Source organism: Mustelus asterias, chromosome 1 (genome assembly GCF_964213995.1).
Source record: "Mustelus asterias chromosome 1, sMusAst1.hap1.1, whole genome shotgun sequence".
Lineage (NCBI taxonomy): Eukaryota > Metazoa > Chordata > Chondrichthyes > Carcharhiniformes > Triakidae > Mustelus > Mustelus asterias.
The window spans coordinates 31,125,723-31,140,336 of NC_135801.1; the positions used below are offsets into that span (position 1 = coordinate 31,125,723).

Here is a 14,614-nt window from a genome sequence, read left to right on the forward strand (position 1 = left end):
GCCACTCTGAAAAAGACCCATTTATTCCTGTTCTGTTTTCTGTCCGCTAACTAATTTTCCAATCTATGCCAATATATTACCCTAATCCCATGTTTTTTAATTTTGCACACTAACCGCTTATGTTAGACCTTACAAAAACTTGCTAAAAATCTAAATACACTACATCAACTGGCTCTCCCTTATATATTCTGCTAGTTACGTCCTCATAAAAATTCTGTTACATTTGTTAAACTGGATTTCCCTTTCATAAATCCATATTGACTTTGTCCTGCTCATATTTTGTAAGTGTCCCATTATCACATCCTTTATAACAAATTCCAACATTTTCCCGACTACTGATTAGGCTAATCAGTCTGTAATTCCATTTTCTTCCTCCTTCCTTTTTTAAACAGCGGGGTTACATTTGCTACTCTTCAATCTGCTAAGACTGTTACAGAATCTACAGAACTTTGGAAGATGACAAACAAATCATCCACTATTTTCAAGGCCTTCTCCTTTAGTACCCTGGGGTGTAGATTATCAGGCCTTGGGTTTTAATCAACTTTCAGTCGCACTAATTTTTCCAGTGACACTAATTTCCTTCAATTCCTACTTCTTATTAGACACTTTGTTCCCTAGCATTTCTGGAAAATTTGCATCAAGTAGCCGTTTAACTGTGCTGCCATTTCCTTGTTCTCCATTATAAATTCTCCCTTTTTGGATTGTGAAGACATTTGTCTTCACTAATCTTTTTGCTATTACATACTTATAGACATTTTTACAGTCTGTTTTTATATTCCTTACAAGTTTACTCTCAGGCTCTATTATTCCTCTCTTAATCAATGTCTTGGTCCTTCTTTGCTGAATGCAAAACTGCTTCCAATCCCCATGCTTTCTCTAGCAACTTTAGATCTAATACTATTTATTTTGTTTTTTTTGTTTATTTATTTTGTTAGCCATGGTTGGGCTGCTTTTCCAGTTGCGTTTTTGTGCTAGAAAGGAATGGATAACTGTTGCAATGTGTGCATTCATTCTTTAAATATTAGCCATTGCCTATCCACCATCATGCCTTTTAATGAAGTCCCCCAACCTATCTTAGCCAACTCATGTCTCATACCTTTGTAGTTTCCTTTGTTTAGATTTAAGGCCTTAGTTATGGATTGGACTACTTCATTTTCAATCATGTTATGGTCACTGTTCTCTAAAGGAACCCACACAACAGGATTATTTATCAATCCCTTCTCATCGCACAATACTAAACCTAGCATAGTGTGATCCTCCGTTGGTTCCTTGGCATACTGGTCTAAAAAAAAGCCTTGTACACACTCTAGGAATTCTTCCGGCACAGTATTATTATATATATATATATATAATATATTATATATATATATATAATATATATATATATATATAATAATAATATATATATATATATATATATAATATATAATTATATATATAAATATATATATATAATAATAATATATATATATATAAATATATAATATATATATATATATATAATATATATATATATATATATATTTGTTACATGCATTCTAATTTCCTGTTTAGTTCCATCCAATAACTTACCACTACTGTTTGGAGGCCTATAAACGACTCTCACTAATGTTTGCCGCCCCTTCTTACTTTCACCCAGACTGATTTTACATCTAAATTTGTGAGCCCATACCCTCTCTCACTATTGCACAGATTTCATTTTTAACTATCACCACCCCAGCTGCTTGCACTTTTTGCCTGCCCTTCCTAAATATCAAATATCCTTGGATATTTAGTTCCCAGTCTTGTCTATCATTTTAGTAAGAGTCATCGAGGTTTGCAGCATGGAAACAGGCCCTTCGGCCCAACTTGCCCATGCTGCCCTTTTTAAAAAAAAACAACCCCTAAGCTAGTCCCAATTGCCCGCATTTGGCCCGTATCCCTCTATACCCAACTTACCCATGTAACTGTCTAAATGCTTTTTAAAAGACAAAATTGTACCCGCCTCTACTGGCAGCTTGTTCCAGACACTCACCACCCTGTGTGTGATAAAATTGCCCCTCTGGACACTTTTGTATCTCTCCCCTCTCACCTTAAACTTATGCCCTCTAGTTTAAGACTCCCTTACCCATGAGAAAAGATATTGACTATCTAGCTGATCTATGTTCCTCATTATTTTATAGACCTCGATAAGATCATCCCTCAGTCTTCTACACTCCCGTGAAAAAAGTTCTAGTCTATCCAGCCTCTCCTTATAACTCAAACCATCAATCATAGTAAATCTTTTCTGCACTCTTTCTTGTTTAATAATACCCTTTCTATAATAGGGTGACCAGAACTGTACGCACTATTCCAAGTGTGGCCGTACCAATGTCTTGTACAACTTCAACAAGACATCCCAACTCCCTGTATTCAATGTTCTGACCAATGAAACTAAGCATGCCGAATGCCTTTTTCACCACTCTGTCCACCTGTGACTCCACTTTCATGGAGCTATGAACCTGTAACCCTAGATCTCTTTGCTCTAACTCTCCCCAATGCCCTACCATTAACTGAGTAAGCCCTGCCCTGGTGGTTCAATCTACCAAAATGCATCACCTCACATTTGTCTAAATTAAATTCCATCTGCCATTCGTCAGTCCATTGGTCCAATTGATCAAGATCCTGTTGCAATCCGAGATAACTTTCTTCACTGCCCACTATGCCACCAATCTTGGTGTCATCTGCAAACTTATTAACCATGCTCCCTATATTCTCATCCAAATCATTGATATAAATGACAAATAACAGAATACCCAGTACTGATCCCTGAGGCACACCGCTGGTCACAGGCCTCCAGTTTGAAAAACAACTCTCTACAACCACCCTCTGGCATCTGTCATCAAGCCAATTTTGTATCCATTTAGCTACCTCACTCTGATCCCATGAGATTTAACCTTATGCAACAAGCTACCATGCGGTACCTTGTCAAAGGCTTTGCTAAAGTCCATGTAGACAACATCAACCGCACTGCCCTCATCTATCTTCTTGGTTACCCCTTCAAAAAAATTCAAATTTGTGAGACATGATTTTCCACTCACAAAGCCATGCTGACTGTCCCTAATCAGTCCTCGTGTCTCTAAATGCCTGTAGATCCTGTCTCTCAAAATACCTTCCAACAACTTACCCACCACAGATGTGAGGCTAAAAGAGAAAATGCTGGAAAATCTCAGCAGGTCTGGCAACATCTGTAGGGAGAGAAAAGGGCTGACGTTGAGTCCAGACGACCCTTTGTCAAAGCTCTGGACTCAAAACGTCAGCTCGTTTCTCTCCTTACAGATGCTGCCAGACCCGCTGAGATTTTCCAGCATTTTCTCTTTTGGTTTCAGATTCCAGCATCCGCAGTAATTTGTTTTTATACAGATGTGAGGCTCACTGGCCTGTAATTCCCAGGCTTTTCCCTGCAGTTCTTCTTAAAGAAAGGCACATTTGTCACTCTCCAATCTTCAGACACCTCACCTCTGACTATCGATGATTCAAATATCTCTGCTAGGGGACCCGCAATTTTCTCCCTAGCCTCCCACAATGTCCTGGGATACACTTCATCAGATTCTGGGGATTTATCTACCTTGATGCGCTTTAAGGCTTCCAGCACCTCCTTCTCTGTAATATGTACATTGCTCAAGACATCACTATTTATTTCTCCAAGTTCCCCAACATCCATACTTTTCTCAACAGTAAATACCAATGAGAAATATTCATTTAGGATCTCATCCATCTCCTGTGGATCCTTACATAGATGACCTTGTTGATCCTTCAGAGGCCCTACTCTCTCCCTAGTTACTCTTTTGGCCTTTATGCAATTGTGGAAGCTTTTTAGATTCTCCTTTGCCTTATCTGCCAAAACAATCTTGTGACCCCTTTTTGCCCTCCTGATTTCTCTCAACTCTACTTCTAAACCCCCTATATTCTTCAAGGGATTCACTTGGTCCTAGCTGCCTATGCATGTCATGTGCCTCCTTCTTCTTCATGACCAGGGTCTCAACATCCCAAGTCATCCAGGGTTCCCTACTTCTACCAGCCTTGCCCTTCATTCCAAGAGGAACGTGCTTATCCTGAACACTGGTTAACACACTTTTGAAAGCCCTCCCACTTACCAGACGTCCCTTTGCCTTCCCACAGACTCCCCCAATTAACTGTTGAAAGTTCCTGCCTGATACCATCAAAATTGGCCTTGCCCCAATTTAGAATTTTACCTTTTGGGCCAGACTTATCATTCTCCATAGCTATCTTAAAACTAATAGAATTAAGGTCACTGGTCCCAAAGTGATCCCTCACTAACACTTCTGTCACCTGCCCTTCGTTATTTCCCAAGAGGAGGTCAAGTTTTGCTCTATATTCTCACCCAAATCATTGATATAAATGACAAATAGCAGAATACTCAGCACCTGGGTATTCTGTTATTTGTCATTTTCTCTAGTCAGGCCATCCACATGCTGAATGAGAAATTCCTCCTGAATACACTCAACAAATTTCTCTCCATCCAACCCTCTAATACTATGGCTGTCCCAGTCAATGTTGGGAAAGTTAAAATCCCCTACGATTACCACCCTATTTTTCTTGGAGCTATCTGTAATCTCCTTACATAGTTGCTCCTCAATTTCCCGCTGACTATTTGGGGACCTATAGTACAACCCTATCAAAGTGATTTCCCGCTTTTTATTTCTCAGTTCTACCCATATAGACTCAGTAGCCAAACCCTCGGATATATCCCCCCTCAGTGCTGCTGTGATGATTTCCCTAATCAAAAGTGCAATTCCCCCATCTCTCTTACCTCCTTGTTCTATCTTTCCTATAGCATCTGTACCTTGGAACATTGAGCTGCCAGTCCTGTCCCTCCCGTAGCCATGTTTCAGTAATTGCTATAATATCCCAGTCCCGCATACCCATCCATGCCCTGAGTTCATCTGCCTTGCCAGTCAGGTCTCTTGCATTGACATAAATGCTTTTGCCTGATCTGTCTGGTACTAGGATTACCAACACCGCCCTGACTACTTAATGTGCTCTCTTTAACTTCTGTGCTATCCTCAACCTCCTGTTCTGTCTCCCTACTGCTTTGGGTCCCACCCCCCTGCCAAACTAGTTTAAACCCTCCCAAGTGGCTCTAGCAAATCTCCCTACCAGGATGTTAGCTCCCCCTCCAGTTCAGGTGTAACCCGTCCCTCTTGAACAGATAATAGATTTGGCTTATCTGCCTTACCCGTCCCTCATAATAGATTTGGTAATTTCTTCTCCAGACTTAACACTCGTTGTTATTAGTTAAACATTTTAATTGGCTGCTAATTCAGTGATGTTCTGCATTGGTTGGGCACTCTGAACATTGGATCCACCAAGACTCCTTGGTATCATTCAGCTTCACCTCAAGCTAATTCAATACTCTCAGAAAGTATGCGTATCACTTGCGTTTATGTGCGTATATTACATTTGTCCAGATTAAATTTCACTCACCATTACTCTGAATATTTGTTATCCAATTCACTAATTTCCAGTTATTTCTTCCCATTCTTCTGCCCCTCTTAACTTAATCACACTCACTCCTCAAAGACACATATATCTTAGACTGTTAGACATATTGTTGTACCCGCCCCCAAACTCAAAGACCCCACTACTCTGACCTCAACAAAACTCATCTGACAAAGGGTCATCCAGACTTGAAATGTTAGCTCTAATCTCCCTCCACAGATGCTGTCAGACCTGCTGAGATTTTCCAGCATTTTCTGTTTTTGCATCTGATAAGTATTTGTTTTCAACCTTCCCATCAATTTCTAATTCATTCCTATTTTAAGAGCTTTTTGTGTCAAACATTGGAACTTTGACCCTGTACTATAGAACGGGAATGTCAAATTAGATTCAAACCATTAATGGAGTCTGACCTCATATCTCATAGTAGGAAATAACAGATGTAACAGTCTCAATATTGCATTAATTAGGTCAGTGATCTAGAAGGAAATAAAACTGAGCCAATGATTAAGTAGACCAAATATTCTGAATTGGGAAGCTAGCACTCAAAATATTTTCTGTAGCCTGAGTCTACCACCATTTATACATTTTCCCGAGAGTCATTACATATCTTTCTTTGAATGAACTTGAAACTTTGAGCAGTAATGGCTTGAGATCAATTCAGTTTTGTCCTTACAACTCAATTTATACAATGCGTTAAACATAAGACAATTAAAATACAGCAAGTCAGCCAACTGTAAACAGGGAAGCAGAAGGACTAGTATCTTTGAGGTCAGATGAACAGGCAGTGCCAGAAGAAGTCAGAATGCTGGACTCCAACAGTGGAGACGAAAAGTATGGTCAGGTTACTGGGTTACTTGGTGTTACCAAGAGTTGATAAATTCACTATCCACAGTAGTGAAGCCAGTCAGTGACAGGATAATATGATAGTACTTACTAACCCAAACCTATTATGATCACACAGGTTTATCTCCCAACAACTGAGGCAGAGGACTACACAATTTTGGCAGTGTATCAAAGGATCCAAGAGATTATTGATGACTGTCCAAATAGAGTGGGTCTGGTAGTTATGGGGGATATTACTGCAAAGTTGGGAGCAAATATACAGCATATAGATTGTGGCAAGTATGGACTTGGCACAACCAATGAACAGGGCCCCTTAATTGGTGCAAAGTCAACAGGTTGCTTGCCCTAAATACATATTTCCGTCATAGACATAGTGATACACATGGACTTCACCTGGTAAATGACACAAGAACCAAATTGATATTGTAGTCAATAGGAGAAGGGCTAGATTCCAGAACCTTTCTTAGTGCTGATAATGGTTCGAACCATCAATTGGTATGGAGAAAGATCAAAGAAAGAAATTAGCATCTACTATCATCAGCTAAAGAACAGGAAAGGACCCAAGAGAAAACGAGAATTCACACCAAAAAACTCAAATGGAATTTGAAACAAGAGATGCGGGGCAAAAAAAAAGGCCGCCATTATAAACAAAGCTATTGACTGCGTTAGATAAATGTAGCCTGAAACAACAAAATGTAAAACAGCCATGAATGACGCTAAAATGTTTAGATCCAATAGAGAAAAGGTATGATGTAAAGACCAGTGTTGTACAAAGCAGAAAATACCTTAAAATTGTGTACTGTAAGGAAAGCCTGTTAAAAAGTAAAAAGAAAACTGGCTGATCAAAGGAGCTAAAGAGGCAGAGGAAGCTTTCAAGAATGGTAATGCTAAGAAAACATATTCATTAATCAAGGTCATAGCTGGAAAGATGTATGTAAACCTAGGAATAAGAGTCAAGGATGAAAACAAAGACTTTTTGTATGGTAAGGACAAGATCAGACTGAGAGGGGAAAAATATTGCAGGAAGCTGTTTGAAGAACCAGAAAAGCAATGAAGAATAAAAGTTCCAATAAAAATTAGAACCTGCAGTACTGCACGACCAAATAGGAAAAGATATAAAGAATATCAAGAGTGGAAAGGCAGAAGGATAAGATCAGGTACCAACAGAAGCACTGAAATCAGAAGGTGAAATCGTAGCTGATGCAATGAAAGAGAATATTGATGAGATATGGACAATTGATGAATCCCTACAATGCTCAAAGAGGCTATTTGGCCCATTGATTCTGCACTGACTCTCCAAAAGAGCATTCTACCCAGGTCCACTCCCCCACCCTATCCCCGCAACCCCGTGCATTTACCTGGGCTAATCCACCTAATCTACACATCTTTGGACACTAAGGGGCAATTTAGTATGGCTAATTTACCTAACCTGTACATCTTTGGGAGGAAACCGGAGCACCAAGAGGAAACCTATGCAGACACGGGAATGACATCTAAACTCCACACAGTCACCCAACCTGGAATCGAACCTGGGTCCCTGGCAATGTGAGGCAATAGTGAGGCACTGTGCCACCTGCAAGTGGACCATATAGGAGATGGTCACAATACCTAAAACAGCAGACACTCCAGGCTGTCCAAAACATCATATGCAAAGTCTCATCAGTCATGCATCTAAAGTATTACTTGACATCATTAGGCAAGGTGTCAATCCCTATGGGAACACAAAAATGGCAGAGAAACAGTTTGACTTCATTCCTGGAAAGGGCACAACTGACATTATGCATGTGCTCAGAAATCTCATGAAGAAATGTGAAATTAAGCAGGAAGCCCAGTTTTGGTTCATGTGTATAGAGAATGCCAAAGCTCTCCCGCTCTATAGAAGTGACTTGTAGACTTTAGTGCACCCAAACAATTTGTGTGGTTAGAGAAATACTTTAGGGGACCTCAGAGTTTGTGATGGGCACAAACCAAATCCAGTTTAAGAAGGGAGTCAGTCTTCTGTCACCTAGGGTGTTGAATGTTGTGGGAGGGAAGATAATGAGGATCATGCACGATACCAAGATGGCACCAGAGCATGGCAACTTCTTGCAGGTTGTGCCCAGTATACCCTCTAATTCTATCTTTTGCTCTCGTTCTATGTTTCTAAAACTTTTGATTTATTATTTTGATTTGATATTTTATTCTAACTCTTTTAAACTCTCTAACAATGCTTTCCATCAGACTTTTGAATGGACCTACCTCGTATTAAGTTGATCTTTCTTTACACCCTAGCTCTGACTGTAACACTACATTCTGCACTCTTTCCTTTCCTTCTCTATGTACGGTATGCTTTGTCTGTATAGCACACAAGAAACAATACTTTTCATTGTATACTAATACATGTGACAATAATAAATCAAATAAAAAAGTTACCAGGGAGAAGTGGCTGCATCATATGGAATCTCAGATGTACAGGTGACACCACACTCAGCCAGAACAAAGGAAGAGCTAAGGGTCTATGGCAGGCCTAGTCAAACAACACTGTCTCACTTGTTTACAGTCCAAAAGAGGCAAAGACCAATATTATAGCTCTAAATGGCAATGGAATAGTCAAGTTTGGAAGCACCAACATAGAGCAGTTGACAATTTCAAGTTACTTGGCAAAATAAGCATAAAAGTTACATCCAAAATGTAAATCCAAGTTAAATTAGCTACATCAAGAGGAGTGACCAGCGACTTAAACAGCATCTCAAAGTCCAAAAGCATCAGCATGAAGCTGAAAAAAAATCTCGTAGTCATTAGTGTGGAGTGTTGCACTCAATAAATGCAAGAGGCGAACTCTGACTGAGAGGCAGATAACAGCTTTTGAAATGTGGGTGTGGCAGAGGATCAAAATCAATTGGATGGATAGAAAGACAAATAAGTGGGCTAGATCAAGAGTAGAAGTTCAGGAACCAAAGGGCTTGTCAAGTACAGGTAGAGAGAGAAAAAGAGAGCCAAGTATAGAAATTGGAAACAAACACTCAAAAGCTTTGTCATCGGAAGAACTGAAAAAGAGAATTTGAGGGTTAAAAACTATCTAAGAAAGGAGAAAAATCAGACAGGTGGATAACATTGAAAGTAGACTGTTATAAATTGGGGGAAAACAATGTTTACAAAGCTGAGAGAGGAACTAGCAAGAGTGGAATTGATACAGCTATTAAAAGGATAAATTGTCAAATCAGTGGGAGGCAAAGGCAAAATTCTATGGGCACAGTGTAGACATGTTCCCACAATGAAAAAGGGTGCTACTGGCAAGCCTAGAGTCCCTGGTTATCCAGATGCATACAGCCAAGATAAAGCAGAAAAAGAAAACTTATGAAAGTCACAAAAGACTTAATACTGTAGGAAGCCTAGAGGAGTATAGAAAGTACAAGGGTGAAGAAAAAATGGAAACTAGGCAAGCAAAGAGAGGATATGAAAAAAACATTGGCAGGTAAAAATCAAAGAAAATCCTAATTTGTTTTACCAATACACTAAGAGCAAGCAAATAACTAAGGAAAGGATAGGGCCTATCAGAGATGTGCACAGTAACTTCTGAACAAGGGGTGGTTCAGAAGATGTGAACAGGGTTTCATCTGTGTTCTCTAAGGAGAGGGATGATTCAGATATTCTAGTTAAGGGGAGTGTGAAATATTAGATACAATAAGTATAATAAGAGAGAGAGGAGTGGAGGGACAGGCATCCTTGTAGGTAGATTAATCACCAGGGCTAGATGGATTGTATCCCAAGCTGAAGGAAGTCGGGGAGGAAATATTGGATGCTCTGAAGATTATTTTCCAAACCTCACTAGATACAGACGAGGGTCCATAGGATAGGAGTCTGCAAATGTTCTACTATTATTTTAAAATGTTGCAAAGGATAGGCCAGAAAACTATAGGCCATTCAGTCTGACTTCAGTGAAGGGCAAATTATTGAAAAAAATTTTGCGAGACAGAATAAACTGTCACTGAAGAATGCACAGATTGATTAGGGACAGTCAATATGGTTTTGTTAGGGGAAGATTGTGTCTTACCAACTTGATAGCATATTTTGAGAAAGTAACAAGATGAGGGTAATGCAATGGATATTGTAAACATGAATTTCAGAAAGGCATTTGACAAGATCCCACATGGCAGAATGGTCAGAAAAGTGAGATCTCATGAGATATGGGAAGGTGACAGATTGGATCCATAATTGGCTCAGTGACAGGAAACAAAGGGTAATGGTTGATGGATGTTTTTACGAATGGAAAACAATTTCCAGTAATGTTTCACAGGGCTCAGTCTTATGACCCTTGCTGTTTGTTGCATATTTTAATGATAAATATTTAAATGTGATTGGCATAATTAGTAAATTTGCAGATGACACAAAAATTGGCTATGTGGTTGATAGTGAATAGGATAGCTGTTGACTCCAGAATATCATCAATGGTTTGGTTGAGTAGGCAGAGCAGTGGCAAATAGAATTCAATCTGGAAAAGTGAGGGGTAGTGCATTTGGAGAGGGCAATGCTGAGTGCACTAGCATAAATTATGTTTTAAAAAATTTGTGGGCAGGGCCTATTCCCACCCAGGGGGCTGGCAGCATAATGCTGAGTGGGCCACTGCGCATGCGCCAATCTGTCAGCACTGAGATCAGTGCAAGCACAGTGGCCCCGCATTGCTGGCCTCCCGATCACTGGCCAGTCCCGCTTCCCCTGCACCGCCGGCGCTCTCACCCCAATACCCTTGGCAGTGCCAAGGTGCCCCCTGAGCATTGGCACTTTGCCCCTTGGGCAGTGCAAGGGGCCCAGGCTGGCACTGCCAAAGTGTCAATGCCCAGATGGCACCCCCCCTCCCCCTGTCCGAGAATATGTGTGTATGTGTGTTGTGGGTGGGGGATGATGCTAGTGGACCTGGAGATTTCAGTCTCAGGCCCACTATTATATTTAAATGAATTTTTGCATGCCTATTACAGCTCTGCATCTATTTTCAGCGCAGAGCTGACGGCACCGGAAATCCGACACTGGGAGACACACTCAAGGCCAGATACCCAGCACAGATCTGGCAAGACAGCCAGCACGAGAGTCTCCCATCTCGCTGCGCTAAGAAACCGGACAGGAGAATCACCCCCCCATGGAATGCTTTCCTTTATTGGGCAAGTTACTGAATACAAGAGTAGGGACGTAATGATGGAATGGCATAAAATGTTGGTTAGGTCACAGCCGGAATTGTGCGCAGATCTCCATCACCACTATACAGGAAGAACATAATTGCTCTGGAGAGAGTGCAGAGGAGATTTACAAGGATATGTGAATGCTTGAAGAGTGTAGCCAAGAGGAGGCTAATTGAGGTGTACAAAATTATGGGGGACTAGACTGGATAGATGGGAAAAATGGGTTTTCCCCGAGCTGAGGGGTCAATTAACAGGGTGCATAGATTTAAGACAATTGGTAGGAGGATTTGAGGGGACATGAGGAAAAACGTTTTCACCCAGAGGACTGTGGGTGTTTGGAATTCACTGCTTAAGTTGATGGTTGAGAGTGAAACGCTCAATGCATTAAAAAAGGTACCTGGATTTGTGCAATTAACTGCAAGGCTATGGACCAGGTGTTAGAAAATGGGAATAAAATGAGCAGCTAGTTTCTTTTCTCACTGTCACAGACACAATGGGCTGAATGCCTCTTTCTGCACCTTAACACTTCCATGGTTTATATGGACTGAGGGAGGGTTGAAAGGCAGGGAAGCAAGAAAATGCCAGTGGCCCTATTAAGGTTATGGTGAAAACACAAACAAGGGTGGGCCCGGGGGCTCCATAAGTTGAGCAATTTGTTGTATTAATGCTTCAGGCTGGCAGACAATTAAAGTTTTATCACAATATAGTAGTGTATTTGTTTTGATACTGCATCAATAAGCAAGAGGTTCAAGTCACATCATTAATTAATCAGAGTACAGGAATGAGATAGAGAATTGGTAAACTGGTGCGGCAACAATAATCTCTCCCTCAATGTCAACAAAATGAAGGAGATTGTCATCGACATCAGGACGTGTAAAGGAAAACATGCCCCTGTCTACATCAATGGGGACGAAGTAGAAAGGGTGGAAAGCTTCAGGTTTTTAGGTATCCAGATCACCAACAACCTGTCCTGGTCCCCCCATGCCAACACTATAGTTAAGAAAGCCCACCAACGCCTCTACTTTCTCAGAAGACTAAGGAAATTTGGCATGTCAGCTACGACTCTCACCAACCTTTACAGATGCACCAAAGAAAGCATTTCTTCTGGTTGTATCACAGCTTGGTACGGCTCCTGCTCTGCCCAAGACCGCAAGGAACTACAAAAGGTCGTGAATGTAGCCCAATCCATCATGCAAACTAGCCTCCATCCAGTGACTCGGTCTACACTTCCCGCTGCCTCAGCAAAGCAGCCAGCATAATTAAAGACCCCATGCACCCTGAACATTCTCTCTTCCACTTTCTTCCTTCGGGAAAAGATAGAAAAGTCTGAGGTCACGTACCAACCAACTCAAGAACAGCTTCTTCCCTACTGCTGTCAGACTTTTGAATGGACTTACCTTACATTAAGTTGATCTTTCTCTACACCCTAGCTATGACTGTAACACTACATTCTGCACTCTCTCGTTTCCTTCTCTATAAAACGGTATGTTTTGTCTGAATAGCGCACAAGGAACAATACTTTTCACTGTATGTTAATACATGTGACAATAATAAATCAAGTCAAATTTAAACGTGGTGAACAATTTCTGGGCTGGCACTCGAGAAAAAAAAATTCAGAAACTGCTGTCATAAAAAATTCGTGTTCATAAATATCCTTTAAGAATTTGTGTCAATGGCCTACATATTGACTCAGTCCACACTAACTGGTTGACTGTGTCCTTGAATTAAACTCTATAAAAGCATCACAAAGTGTAGTTCGACCAATATACATAGTTTCATAAAGAACTTTGAACATGCACTGAAATATATGTAACGTTCTTAGACTAAACACAGGATAAATTTTGATCTCAGGGAAATGTAAATAGAATCACATGGTGGCACAGTGGTCAGCACTGCATCCTCACAGCGCCAGGGACTAGGTTCAATTCTCAGCTTGGGTCACTATCTGTGCGGAGTCTACACGTTCTCCCCATGTCTGTGTGGGTTTCCTCCGGGTGCTACGGTTTCTTCCCACAATCCGAAAGACATACTGGTTAGGTGCATTGGCCATGCTAATTCTATCTCAGTGGACCCGAATAGGCAGTGGAGTGTGGCAACCAGGGGATTTTTCACAGGAACTTCATTACAGTGTTAACGTAAGCCTACTTGTGATATTACTAAATAAACTTTAAAATAATCGCATTTTACTGTTGTAGGGATCAAAAATTATTCAGTTTTTTTTTCAGAGTATATATGAATAAAATTTAAAAATCGCCTGGAATTGAAGTTGCATAAATAAGGGATTCAGATGCAAAAGAAATATCACATTACGATTTCAAGGAAAACTACGAATGTTGTCAATTCTTCAGACAAGTTCTCTGGAGTTAACTGAGGGAGTGGTTATCTCCTAGACAGACTGAATGAGCAACTTGTTTGGATTTCTCTTTTGTTTTTTGGGGGTGGGGGCTTGGCTTCCGGGAGCATCTGTGTTCATAAAAACTGGCCACGTTGACGTCTTGTCAGAGGCAGAATCACCGGTAGTTTGTTATTGGGACAATGTCGGTAAAAGAAAACACACACACGCGAGTCCGGGACACCGAAGACAAGTGATGAGAGGAATAGGGACGGAAGGCCAGCGCGAATTTAACCGCCCGAGATCTGGGCGGATGCTCGTCTGCAGCAATCCCACCAGCTACGACTCCGATCGTTAATCGAAATCTATAGTGGACAAAGGACTCTTACCTTTATCTTGTCGCCGATGCAAACGGCCGCCATGCCGTTGGTCGCCCGCAGGGCGCGGGCTCACTGACCCACCGCCGCGCGCTGCCTCACTCGCTCCGCGCGACCCAACCTCCCCATTTTCAAAAAAAACCGCCGTTTACACCCACAACGAGGCTCCACTGACGTCATCGACGGGGCGGAGAAGCTAAAAAGGACAACAAACATGACAATAATCATATTTTTACATTTCTACCATCATAAGCGACAGCAATCACTATTAGGATACATTTGTTAAACGGGCACGCTTAAACTCAGGCCTTTCAAAAATATTTGCTTGACTGCATTTTATCACGTGACGTACTCCGCCGACTCCAGCGCATGTGTAGACCTCTGCTTGTTTGAGGTAGTGAATCGTAGAAGGAGGCTATTTGCCTCAT

At 41.0% G+C, this 14,614-nt stretch overlaps 1 protein-coding gene across 1 annotated transcript in view; it reads right to left on the reverse strand.

Annotated features, from left to right (window-relative positions):
• Positions 1 to 14,295, reverse strand: part of plk4 (polo-like kinase 4 (Drosophila)) — a 50,472-nt gene extending 36,177 nt beyond the window's left edge. The window contains exon 1 of the mRNA XM_078201539.1: positions 14,199 to 14,295. Within this exon, the coding sequence (XP_078057665.1) occupies positions 14,199 to 14,231 (33 nt within the window). The 5' untranslated portion in view covers positions 14,232 to 14,295. The remainder of the gene's footprint in view (positions 1 to 14,198) is intronic.
• Between the last annotated feature and the right edge of the window lie 319 nt (positions 14,296 to 14,614).